The sequence below is a fragment of the Chiloscyllium punctatum genome, chromosome 7, assembly GCF_047496795.1.
Source record: "Chiloscyllium punctatum isolate Juve2018m chromosome 7, sChiPun1.3, whole genome shotgun sequence".
In the NCBI taxonomy this organism is placed as follows: Eukaryota; Metazoa; Chordata; class Chondrichthyes; order Orectolobiformes; family Hemiscylliidae; genus Chiloscyllium; species Chiloscyllium punctatum.
In genome coordinates this window covers 71291733-71304547 of record NC_092745.1, presented here as the reverse complement: position 1 = coordinate 71304547, position 12815 = coordinate 71291733, and the positions used below count along the sequence as shown (strand labels likewise).

At 51.2% G+C, this 12815-nt stretch overlaps 1 protein-coding gene across 5 annotated transcripts in view; it reads left to right on the top strand.

Annotated features, from left to right (window-relative positions):
* Nucleotides 1-12815, top strand: part of LOC140479789 (cytosolic phospholipase A2-like) — a 141234-nt gene that overhangs the window by 66272 nt on the left and 62147 nt on the right. For all 5 annotated transcript variants that reach the window (XM_072573954.1, XM_072573956.1, XM_072573955.1 and 2 more), the window contains one exon: nt 9591-9628. In XM_072573954.1, coding sequence (XP_072430055.1) covers nt 9591-9628 — 38 coding nt within the window. The remainder of the gene's footprint in view (nt 1-9590; nt 9629-12815) is intronic.

The following is a 12815-nucleotide window of genomic DNA, read 5'->3' as shown; positions in this document are numbered from 1 at the left end:
CTTTCTTGGCCTCCTCCATTGCTACAACGAACCAAACTGCAAATTGGAGGTGAAAATATGTTGCTGGAAAAGCGCAGCAGGTCAGGCAGCATCCAAGGAGCAGGAGAATCGACGTTTCGGGCATGAGCCCTTCTACAGGAAAGGGCTCATTTCTGAAGAAGGGCTCATGCCCAAAACGTCGATTTTCCTGCTCCTTGGACGCTGCCTAACCTGCTGCGCTTTTCCAGCAACACATTTTCAGCTCTGATCTCCAGCATCTGCAGTCCTCACTTTCCCCTGCAAATTGGAGAAACAACACCTCATCTTCTGCCTGGGAACCTCCAGCTCCCTGGACTCAACATTGAGTTCTCCAATTTCAAATAACCTCCCTTCCCATTCCCCGACTCCCTTCCCAGTCCCTCCCCCTCCCGTCTTCCTCTCCCAACCACCAACTGGATTCATTTCTCCCATCAACCAACCAAGTCATACCCTCTACCTGTCTTCACCTATCCCCACTTAACCACTCTGCCTCCATCACCTCTTTTATCTGTAACTCCCCCTACACCCACCCCCAGTCCTGAAGAAAGATTGCATCCGAAATGTCGACTTCTCCACCTCCTGATGCTGCCTGGCTTACTGTGTTCTTCCAGTCTCCTGCCTGTCCACATCTGCAGGACAATTGTCTCTAACCAGTGTTTTCAACTTCAGTGAAGCTCTTCATTCATGACCATAGCCCTTTACTCAACAAAATAGAGGGATAATGTTGAGGAGAAGTCCCAACTCCAAGGGAACACTAGCTTACCTAGCATTCACTATTATTTCTTGGGAACCGAATAGAAGAACATACACTGGGGCTGCATTGTGTAAGGCCTTGAATAGTTAAAACACCAGCTGGAGATGAATTCAATAAGTAGCGTGATGATGTTCAAGGTGACCTTTGACATAACTAAATGCCTGGCTGCAACATGCTTTCACTCCAGGAAGATCAGATCACGTTATTTTTTCTTGGAAAATGCTATTTCTGAAAGCACAATCTTCCTCCTCATCTTCAAATGCTGATCGTCACACATTCTTCCAATCATGTGTCATCCATAACAGAACAATTTTTCATTTGCTTTCATCTTCTATTTTCTTTTCCTTTAAAGAAAGGTTTCTTCCAGTTTAATTTGTTGTTAGAAAGAGATGAAAACCTGTAGTTATGAGCCAAAACTTGGAATACTTGAGCACTTTCCATTGGAACAGAAGCCGCTGGTGTATGTAATTAGATGCTTTTAAAAAGACAAAGGGCTTTGACAAGACAAGAGGGAAGGGAGTGTTATCTAATCATGAAGTAAGTGATGACGGGCCATTGATTGAAACTGGCAGTAGGAAGGTAAGATAAGAGATTAGTAGCTATTTCTTTCCTCAGAGTTACTGCCCTTTGGAATGCTTCGCCATGGGATTTGTTGAGGCAAGCAGCTTTTCCATCTTTTAAAAAATAAAACAAGCACCTATGTAAATATTTACAAAAGTGGAAGAGATGAGGCATTGAGAATAAATTTCTATTTCCCCAGGGGATAAAATGACTTCAGAAAAGAGCCAATGACTTCCTTCTATTATGCAACGTGTGTGACTCCTAGCCAAAATTCTCCGACCGCTCGGGCTCCAGCAGCAGTGAACATCTAAGACCAAAACCAGGATTGTTTCTGCTGATGGAACATGTCGAGTAGCTCAGGCTAACTCCATTCTTTTTCTGTGTCTCTTCCCCTCTTCTCTCCTCTCTTCTCATTTTTTGTTTGGAAACAGCTGGCCTCTTTAGCAGTTTTCCCCCACTCATCACTCCTGGATATTTCCATACAGATTGAGAAATAAAAACTTGCAAGTTTAACGGCCTTCATTGGCAGATTTCACCTCTCCTTCGAGGTTCAGCCCACACAGAGATTTGCACTCCACTATTTCATTACTACATCAGGCACACAACCGGATTCATTCAAGTTACAGAATGTGATGCAATTGCACTGCAGCCTTAATCCAGTTAGAAAAAGATATCGTCAGGTCACTTGACCTTTTCTCTATCTTATGGAAGGCAGTGTTTGCTGACAGTGACAATGATGGGCAACTGTACATTCATACTTATTCAGGAACATGCAAGTGCTTGGTTCCAAACACTATATGTCATCACATAGGCTTTACATGTAACATTGTGAGCAAATGTAGGGCTGTGCATGCATGTAGAGCTGAGGTTCAAAGGTAGAGAGAGGGGCTGTGAGCCCTAGGCTGGTTTCCCAGGTGGAGGAGGAAAGAGTGAATAGGACAAAGGCAGGGTAGGGGGGAAGGGCAGGTGGGCAACAAACAGGGCCCAGGAGACCCGCACCCTATCTGTCTCCCTTCTTCTGCATTTCCCCTGGTTCTGTCCTGTGTCCTGATGCAGTCCCACCCTGCCCTTTATCTCTCTCTCCCTTCTTCCTACCCTGCTCTTGATCTCTCTCTCTCTCACGTCCTCCTACCCTGCTCCTGATCTCTCTCTCCCCCCCACCCTGCTCCTGATCTCTCTCCCCCCCTCCCACCCTGCTCCTGACTCCTCTCTCTCCCCTCCTCCTACCCTGCTCCTGATCTCTCTCTCCCCTCCTCCCACCCTGCTCCTGATCTCTCTCTCCCTCCCTCCCACACTGATCCTGATCTCTCTCTCCCCCCTTCCCACCCTGATCCTGATCTCTCTCTCCCCCCTTCCCACCCTGATCCTGATCTCTCTCTCTCCCCCCCACCCTGATCCTGATCTCTCTCTCCCCCCTTCCCACCCTGATCCTGATCTCTCTCTCTCCCCCCCCACCCTGATCCTGATCTCTCTCTCCCCTCCTCCCACCCTGCTCCTGATCTCTCTCTCCCTCCCTCCCACCCTGATCCTGATCTCTCTCTCCCTCCCTCCCACCCTGCTCCTGATCTCTCTCTCCCTCCCTCCCACACTGATCCTGATCTCTCTCTCCCCCCCCACCCTGATCCTGATCTCTCTCTCCCTCCCTCCCACCCTGATCCTGATCTCTCTCTCCCCCCCCAACCCTGCTCGTGATCTCTCTCTCCCCCCCCACCCTGATCCTGATCTCTCTCTCTCCCCCCTTCCCACCCTGATCCTGATCTCTCTCTCCCCCCCCACCCTGATCCTGATCTCTCTCTCCCTCCCTCCCACCCTGATCCTGATCTCTCTCTCCCCTCCTCCCACCCTGCTCCTGATCTCTCTCTCCCTCCCTCCCACCCTGCTCCTGATCTCTCTCTCCCTCCCTCCCACCCTGCTCCTGATCTCTCTCTCCCTCCCTCCCACACTGATCCTGATCTCTCTCTCCCCCCCACCCTGATCCTGATCTCTCTCTCCCTCCCTCCCACCCTGATCCTGATCTCTCTCTCCCTCCCTCCCACCCTGCTCCTGATCTCTCTCTCCCTCCCTCCCACACTGATCCTGATCTCTCTCTCCCCCCCCACCCTGATCCTGATCTCTCTCTCCCTCCCTCCCACCCTGATCCTGATCTCTCTCTCCCCCCCCAACCCTGCTCGTGATCTCTCTCTCCCTCCCCCCCACCCTGATCCTGATCTCTCTCTCCCCTCCTCCCACCCTGCTCCTGATCTCTCTCTCCCTCCCTCCCACCCTGATCCTGATCTCTCTCTCCCTCCCTCCCACCCTGCTCGTGATCTCTCTCTCCCCTCCTCCCACCCTGTTCCTGATCTCTCTCTCCTCCCTCCCACCCTGCTCCTGATCTCTCTCTCCCCCCTTCCCACCCTGATCCTGATCTCTCTCTCTCCCCCCCCACCCTGATCCTGATCTCTCTCTCTCCCCTCCTCCCATCCTGTTCCTGATCTCTCTCTCCTCCCTCCCACCCTGATCCTGATCTCTCTCTCCCTCCCCCCCCACCCTGATCCTGATCTCTCTCTCCCCCCTTCCCACCCTGATCCTGATCTCTCTCTCTCCCCCCCCACCCTGATCCTGATCTCTCTCTCTCCCCCCCCACCCTGCTCCTGATCTCTCTCTCCCTCCCTCCCACACTGATCCTGATCTCTCTCTCTCCCCTCCCACTCTGTTCCTGATCTCTCTCTCCCCCCCCCAACCCTGCTCGTGATCTCTCTCTCCCTCCCTCCCACACTGATCCTGATCTCTCTCTCCCTCCCTCCCACACTGATCCTGATCTCTCTCCCTCCCTCCCACCCTGATCCTGATCTCTCTCTCCCTCCCTCCCACCCTGATCCTGATCTCTCTCTCCCCTCCTCCTACCCTGCTCCTGATCTCTCTCTCCCCCCCCACCCTGCTCCTGATCTCTCTCTCCCCCCCACCCTGCTCCTGATCTCTCTCTCCCTCCCTCCCACCCTGATCCTGATCTCTCTCTCCCTCCCTCCCACCCTGATCCTGATCTCTCTCTCCCTCCCTCCCACCCTGCTCCTGATCTCTCGTTCCCTCCCTCCCACCCTGATCCTGATCTCTCTCTCCCCTCCTCCTACCCTGCTCCTGATCTCTCTCTCCCCCCCCACCCTGCTCCTGATCTCTCTCTCCCCCCCACCCTGCTCCTGATCTCTCTCTCCCTCCCTCCCACCCTGATCCTGATCTCTCTCTCCCCTCCTCCCACCCTGATCCTGATCTCTCTCTCCCTCCCTCCCACCCTGATCCTGATCTCTCTCTCCCATCCTCCTACCCTGCTCCAGATCTCTCTCTCCCCCCCCCCAACCCTGCTCGTGATCTCTCTCTCCCTCCCTCCCACCCTGCTCCTGATCTCTCTCTCCTCCCTCCCACCCTGATCCTGATCTCTCTCTCTCCCCTCCTCCCACCCTGTTCCTGATCTCTCTCTCCCCCCCCAACCCTGCTCGTGATCTCTCTCTCCCTCCCTCCCACACTGATCCTGATCTCTCTCTCCCTCCCTCCCACACTGATCCTGATCTCTCTCCCTCCCTCCCACCCTGATCCTGATCTCTCTCTCCCTCCCTCCCACCCTGCTCCAGATCTCTCTCTCCCCCCCCAACCCTGCTCGTGATCTCTCTCTCCCTCCCTCCCACCCTGATCCTGATCTCTCTCTCCCCTCCTCCCACCCTGATCCTGATCTCTCTCTCTCCTCCCTCCCACCCTGATCCTGATCTCTCTCTCCCCTCCTCCTACCCTGCTCCAGATCTCTCTCTCCCCCCCCAACCCTGCTCGTGATCTCTCTCTCCCTCCCTCCCACACTGATCCTGATCTCTCTCTCTCCCCCCCCACCCTGCTCCTTATCTCTCTCTCCCTCCCTCCCACCCTGATCCTGATCTCTCTCTTCCCCCCCCCCACCCTGCTCCTTATCTCTCGCTCCCTCCCTCCCACCCTGCTCCTGATCTCTCTCTCCCTCCCTCCCACCCTGCTCCTGATCTCTCTCTCCCTCCCTCCCACCCTGCTCCTGATCTCTCTCTCCCTCCCTCCCACACTGATCCTGATCTCTCTCTCCCCCCCACCCTGCTCCTGATCTCTCTCTCCCCCCTTCCCACCCTGATCCTGATCTCTCTCTCTCCCCCCCCACCCTGATCCTGATCTCTCTCTCTCCCCTCCTCCCATCCTGTTCCTGATCTCTCTCTCCTCCCTCCCACCCTGATCCTGATCTCTCTCTCCCTCCCCCCCCACCCTGATCCTGATCTCTCTCTCCCCCCTTCCCACCCTGATCCTGATCTCTCTCTCTCCCCCCCCACCCTGATCCTGATCTCTCTCTCCCTCCCTCCCACCCTGCTCCTGATCTCTCTCTCCCTCCCTCCCACACTGATCCTGATCTCTCTCTCCCCCCCCACCCTGATCCTGATCTCTCTCTCCCTCCCTCCCACCCTGATCCTGATCTCTCTCTCCCCCCCCAACCCTGCTCGTGATCTCTCTCTCCCTCCCCCCCACCCTGATCCTGATCTCTCTCTCCCCTCCTCCCACCCTGCTCCTGATCTCTCTCTCCCTCCCTCCCACCCTGATCCTGATCTCTCTCTCCCTCCCTCCCACCCTGCTCGTGATCTCTCTCTCCCCTCCTCCCACCCTGTTCCTGATCTCTCTCTCCTCCCTCCCACCCTGCTCCTGATCTCTCTCTCCCCCCTTCCCACCCTGATCCTGATCTCTCTCTCTCCCCCCCCACCCTGATCCTGATCTCTCTCTCTCCCCTCCTCCCATCCTGTTCCTGATCTCTCTCTCCTCCCTCCCACCCTGATCCTGATCTCTCTCTCCCTCCCCCCCCACCCTGATCCTGATCTCTCTCTCCCCCCTTCCCACCCTGATCCTGATCTCTCTCTCTCCCCCCCCACCCTGATCCTGATCTCTCTCTCTCCCCCCCCACCCTGCTCCTGATCTCTCTCTCCCTCCCTCCCACACTGATCCTGATCTCTCTCTCTCCCCTCCCACTCTGTTCCTGATCTCTCTCTCCCCCCCCCAACCCTGCTCGTGATCTCTCTCTCCCTCCCTCCCACACTGATCCTGATCTCTCTCTCCCTCCCTCCCACACTGATCCTGATCTCTCTCCCTCCCTCCCACCCTGATCCTGATCTCTCTCTCCCTCCCTCCCACCCTGATCCTGATCTCTCTCTCCCCTCCTCCTGATCTCTCTCTCCCCCCCCACCCTGCTCCTGATCTCTCTCTCCCCCCCACCCTGCTCCTGATCTCTCTCTCCCTCCCTCCCACCCTGATCCTGATCTCTCTCTCCCTCCCTCCCACCCTGATCCTGATCTCTCTCTCCCTCCCTCCCACCCTGCTCCTGATCTCTCGTTCCCTCCCTCCCACCCTGATCCTGATCTCTCTCTCCCCTCCTCCTACCCTGCTCCTGATCTCTCTCTCCCCCCCCACCCTGCTCCTGATCTCTCTCTCCCCCCCACCCTGCTCCTGATCTCTCTCTCCCTCCCTCCCACCCTGATCCTGATCTCTCTCTCCCCTCCTCCCACCCTGATCCTGATCTCTCTCTCCCTCCCTCCCACCCTGATCCTGATCTCTCTCTCCCATCCTCCTACCCTGCTCCAGATCTCTCTCTCCCCCCCCCCAACCCTGCTCGTGATCTCTCTCTCCCTCCCTCCCACCCTGCTCCTGATCTCTCTCTCCTCCCTCCCACCCTGATCCTGATCTCTCTCTCTCCCCTCCTCCCACCCTGTTCCTGATCTCTCTCTCCCCCCCCAACCCTGCTCGTGATCTCTCTCTCCCTCCCTCCCACACTGATCCTGATCTCTCTCTCCCTCCCTCCCACACTGATCCTGATCTCTCTCCCTCCCTCCCACCCTGATCCTGATCTCTCTCTCCCTCCCTCCCACCCTGCTCCAGATCTCTCTCTCCCCCCCCAACCCTGCTCGTGATCTCTCTCTCCCTCCCTCCCACCCTGATCCTGATCTCTCTCTCCCCTCCTCCCACCCTGATCCTGATCTCTCTCTCTCCTCCCTCCCACCCTGATCCTGATCTCTCTCTCCCCTCCTCCTACCCTGCTCCAGATCTCTCTCTCCCCCCCCAACCCTGCTCGTGATCTCTCTCTCCCTCCCTCCCACACTGATCCTGATCTCTCTCTCTCCCCCCCCACCCTGCTCCTTATCTCTCTCTCCCTCCCTCCCACCCTGATCCTGATCTCTCTCTTCCCCCCCCCCACCCTGCTCCTTATCTCTCGCTCCCTCCCTCCCACCCTGATCCTGATCTCTCTCTCCCCTCCTCCCATCCTGCTCCTGATCTCTCTCTCTCCCCTCCTCCTACCCTGCTCCTGACCTCTCTCTCCCCTCCTCCAACCCTGCCCTTATTCTATCTGTCTCTCTCTCTCTCTCCCTCCCCCTCTCCCCTCCTCCCATCCTGCCCCAATCTCTCTCTCTCCCCACTCTGGCCACATCCCCCCAGGGTAATCTGCGAACATGTGATTTAAAATAGCACATAGCACACAAGCTGGTGTCAGCAAACATAGCCACTAGAGAAAAAAACCATAGAAAAATCAATCCCCTTATATCCTTTCTGTTTAAAGCTGTCGCAGAGAATCTTGTCATGGAATTGTTTTATCCTGATGTGTATGTACAAAGCAAATTTAAAAGCCAGTCCTGATGCCCACAGGTACTCTCTCGTAGGTTTCAGCCATAAAAACGTTGCTCAATAATTCAACGCAAATATAACTAATTAGATTCAGAGTTGTACAGGATGGAAACAAACCCTTCAGTTCACTCATCCATGCCAACCAGACATCCCGAACTGACCTCATCCCATTTGCCAACATTTGGTCATATCGTTCTAACCCCTTCCTATTTGTGTACTGATATAGATACCTTTTCAATGTTGTCATTACACCAGCCTTCACCACCTTCTCTGGCAGTCCATTCCATACACACTACCCTTTGTGTGAAAAGGTTGCCCCTTAGATCTTTTTTAATCTTTCCCCTCTCATCTTAAATCTATGCTCTCTAGTTTTAGACTTGTCTACCCTTGGAAAAAGACCTTGGCTATTCACCCTATCCGTGCCCCTCATGATTTTATAAAGCTTTACAAGACCACCCCTCAGCCTCCAACCTCCAGGGAAAAAAGCCCCAGCCCATTCAGCTTCTCCCTATAACTCAAACCATCCAGTCCTGGCAACATCCTTGTAAATCTTTCTGAACCCTTTCAAGTTTATCAACATCCTTCTTATAGCAGGTAGACCAGAATTGAACACAGTATTCTAAAAGTGACCTCACTAATGTCTTGTACTGCTGCACCGTGATGTCCCAAATCTTTTACTCTGCACAGGTCAATGAAGTCAAGCGTACCAACTGCTTTCTTCACTGCCCTGTCTCCCTGTGAGACCACTTTCAAGGAACTATGCACCCGCACCCCTAGGTCTCTTTGTTCGGCAGCACTCCCCAGGACCTTACCATTAAGTGTATAAGTCCTGCCCTGGTTTGCCTTTCCAAAATGTAACATCTCAGACTTATCTAAATCAAAACCTAAATTTGTCACTCCTCAGCCCATTGGTCCACCTGATCATGATCCTCTTGTACTCTAGGGTAACCTTCTTCACTATCCACTACACCTTCAATTTTGGTGTCATCTGCAAACTTACTGACATACTTCCTATGATTCACATCCAAATCATTTATTCTTCAGGTCTGTTTCACAGTTTCCGCACATTAATTATTTCTTGTTTCAGATGACTGTGCATCCAGGCTTCAGCTCTCGATGGATCCACATTCAGGGGTGGGGTTGTTTGTGGGGGAACAGTAATGGTCAGAGGCTGTTTCTAAATAATGGAGTCAAATGAAGAGCTAACATTATCAATAAAGACTTGTAGCTTGTAAGGTCAATTCCTACTCTACTGAACTTTCAGATTTCAGATTGAGCAGCAGTAAAGGGCTGATCTCTGAAAATGAAATCTCCTCAGGCAGTGTCCCAGTCTCAATTACTTCTGAGTGACTCCCATTAGAAACTCTCTCTGTGAGAGTGTTGGGTATTGAGCATGCTTCTGATGCATTTTGTGATGGAATAGCGTGTCAGGACCTACTGTCCCAATTTATGCGCCAGTTTGGAAGCAACAATTTTCAGAAGGTGGGCTGACCATTTTAAAACAATTATGATTTTGTTCATTTCGGCGTAACAGTTTGGAATCCAGCTGAGTTGTGATAGGTGACTGTGGAACTGCACCACTGTCTTCGTACTAATCATTTCATTTCATCTTTTCCAGGTGACTACAGTCTTTTTGGACATGTACTTAGAAGTTTGGTATGTATTCTGATAAAGCTGAAGTTTTTAGTCCTAGTGGCTTTCATGATAGATCTCTGATCTCAGGCTGTAACTGGGGCAAAAAGGCAACAGAGACTCTGAGGAAGCAACCAAAAGGAACATTTCTGCTGTTTCTCCAGGGTTTCTGCTGAAATTACAGCAGGATATTAAGAAAACTGTGTGGAAATTCTAGCTTGTGCTCAATGAAGGAGGTGAATCTTTTGAAAGGACAGGGAAGTATTTCAAGGTGCATTGAGCTTGCTCTTTTAGACTGATTTCAATGCCTTGTATTTAACTTCTCTCTCGGTGAAATCACCTGTTGACATCCAGTGTGTAGGCTTGCGTGAGAAATGTAGGGTTGAGCATGTTAGTGAAGAATCAAAAGGCAATTTTGCAGACTAGGACTGTGTCCTTTGGAGAGGCAGCTGAGAAAATTGGGCCATTACATCATATAATCGATTTCCTTGAGAATGAATGCATGTGTAGTTATGGGGTGGAGAAGGATAGAGTTAAACAAGGTGGTTGGATTTAATTCGGTTGTAAGCTTGAAGTCTTACGTTTCGTCTTCATTATAAGATTTCCTATGTGTGGCGAATAAGTATTCTTATGGAGACTGCCAATGAGGAACAGTTTTGCATGAGATGAGAGATGTGGTGGATGGGTGGGTGTTAGGAAACAGGGTATTGGGGAGGGCAGTGAGAAGATGAGGCAAATTAATAGATGGAGGAGATTGAAAAAGGCAGAAGGAAGTCAGAAGATAGCAAGAGAGACTAGGAATTAAATAAGGGAATGAACTGGGGAAACTGGCTCTGGGGTGAGTAAGAAGGTGAGAGTGGGGAAGGGAGGAAGATGGGGTGTAATATTGTGACTGTGTGAGGGATAGTGAAAGAGATACATTCCTCCATTTAAAAATCAGGAGTTTGGGAAAAGTCATCAAAATAGAAGATGCAAGGGATTAGTTTAGCAAAATGTTAACTGTCAGGTCCCAGATTTAGTTGATTAAGTTTAAACAACTTCAAGGACAACAACAAATGAGTTGACGAAAACAAACCTTGGAGCTGGAATTTTAAGTACCAGCTTTTGCTCCACTGTCATGACTTCAGCAGAAGAGGTTGTAACAGGAACTGCTGTGAGGGATCAGTCTCTCAGATTCATGCCACAGTCAGCCTTTGACGAAATGATGTTGCTACACTGGGATGGTTACATAGGAAAACCCACAGCGAGAAGAATTGGTCAGGCCCAATTCAGACACAGGGATTGCGACAAGTAATTCAACTACTGCTACTCCTGCCAATAAAGGCAGCACTCCAACCTCGTGCAGCCTGGTTCAGTTGACTTACAGGAAACCTCAGCAAGGGGAAACTTCCCCCTAACTCTAGCCCACTGGCTGCAGTAGGTATTGGAAGTGTATAGAAAAGACCTTTGAAGCAAGAAGAAATGTCAATGTCAACAGAACAAAGAGCATACTCTGAGTTTGTCAGCTACAGTTTTCGAGGGCCTGGGGATACAGGAGATAAAAACAGGAGAAAGGCTCTCTACCATCGAATCAGGAGACCCTCTGGAAAACCATTGTAAAGGCAATGGGAGCAGCTAATCCTTGCTGTTGAGGGTATCAGTGCTGTCCAATGGAGCTGGGTGTGGTACCAAAAGGAGTACACTCAATGCACATGGTTGATCAATGCCTTGAGTGCACATACAAATGCCATAACCAAATCGTAGCCTTAAATACTGTTCTGTTTCCCATATTCCCTTCACCTACTTACCTTTGATCAGGTTTGACTCATTCTGAGTCTCAGTTTACCCTCAGTGTTGCTGTAAGCCACACACTCACAATTTGCAACACTGGCAGTTCGACAATGGCAGCAGGCAAATTGCCCAAACATTGGCTGGCATATTTCCCTCTCTCTTCTTAGACAAAAAGGTGCAAAGTAACAGGCTCAGAATATAATGGACAAAATACAGGCTCAGATACAAGTCCTCACTCCCTTGAAGAAGAAGATGCTCCCCCTCATTAGATGGCTTTGACTGAGGCTGGTACCAGGCTGAAGCCATTGAGGATGAACTAATTCACCTTCTTAGAGTACCAAGCTTCAAGTAATATTGAGCAGATGAATTAGCAAGGAGCTTATGTCTATAATGTTACATCATGTCATAACATGTCGATGCCATTGTGCAGTCAGTGGTTCCCTGCAGCACTGGAAAGCCCACTGTGTTGCCACATGCACACTGTTTGTTCTGTCTGACCAGGGAGAAGCAGCCAATGTACTTCCCTCTCCTGGCCTATCACTTTCCCTGTACCACATCGTATAGAAAACCCAGGACTGACAAAAATGGGCTTCAGCTGAAAGGCTATGAAAAAATTCATGCCATGATTAGCTTCACAGCCACTGGTAAAGTTGCTGCTCAATAAGAGAAATGCTTTGTGAAGACTCTGAGTGGATATGGTCTCTTGCTGACAGCCCTTTTCCACCAACCCCCCACTGCCACTCCCTCTGGGAGTAGCTTGTCCTAGTATCTGTGTTGCTGCTGCTTGGTCTCCCTGCCTCAATGCTGATAAGGGTGTGGGTGGTCAGCGCAGTTCTAATAACTGGGAATAAATGTGCTTGATCAGAAACCTTGAAGAAGCCAAGACTTCACCATTTGCACACCACTTGTTCTTGACTTTATTTATTTTTAAGTAACAGTAGGAAATGCACAGCAGTTCTACAAGCCCTGACAAATATCAATTAGCAACTAACCTGAAAGTAGTTGTGGTCCTTCCTGCTGCTTGAAGCATATTCCATTTAAAATACTTTGGCTGGGGTATCAAGGTTGAAAATGACATTGCTATAGTCAAATCAGTGTTCCACACTCACTGCAGCTGGCTGAATGGCTGGTTAGTGATACAGAATAATGCCAACAGCATGGGTTCAATTCTCGCACCAGCTGAGGTCACCATGAAAGTCCTTCTCAACCTCTCCCCTTGCCTGAAGTGTAGTGACTCTCAGGTTAAACTACCACCAGTTAGTTATCTCTCTCTAATGAGAGAGAAGTCCTCTAGTCATCTGGGATTATGGTGACTTTAATTTACTTCCTTACTTGCTAAGTGGTATGACCAACTCTTACTCTGCAGGGCTGCACAGTTGCTCAGTGATCAGCACTGCTGCCTCACAGCACCAAGGACCCGGGTTCAATTTCAGCTTCAGGT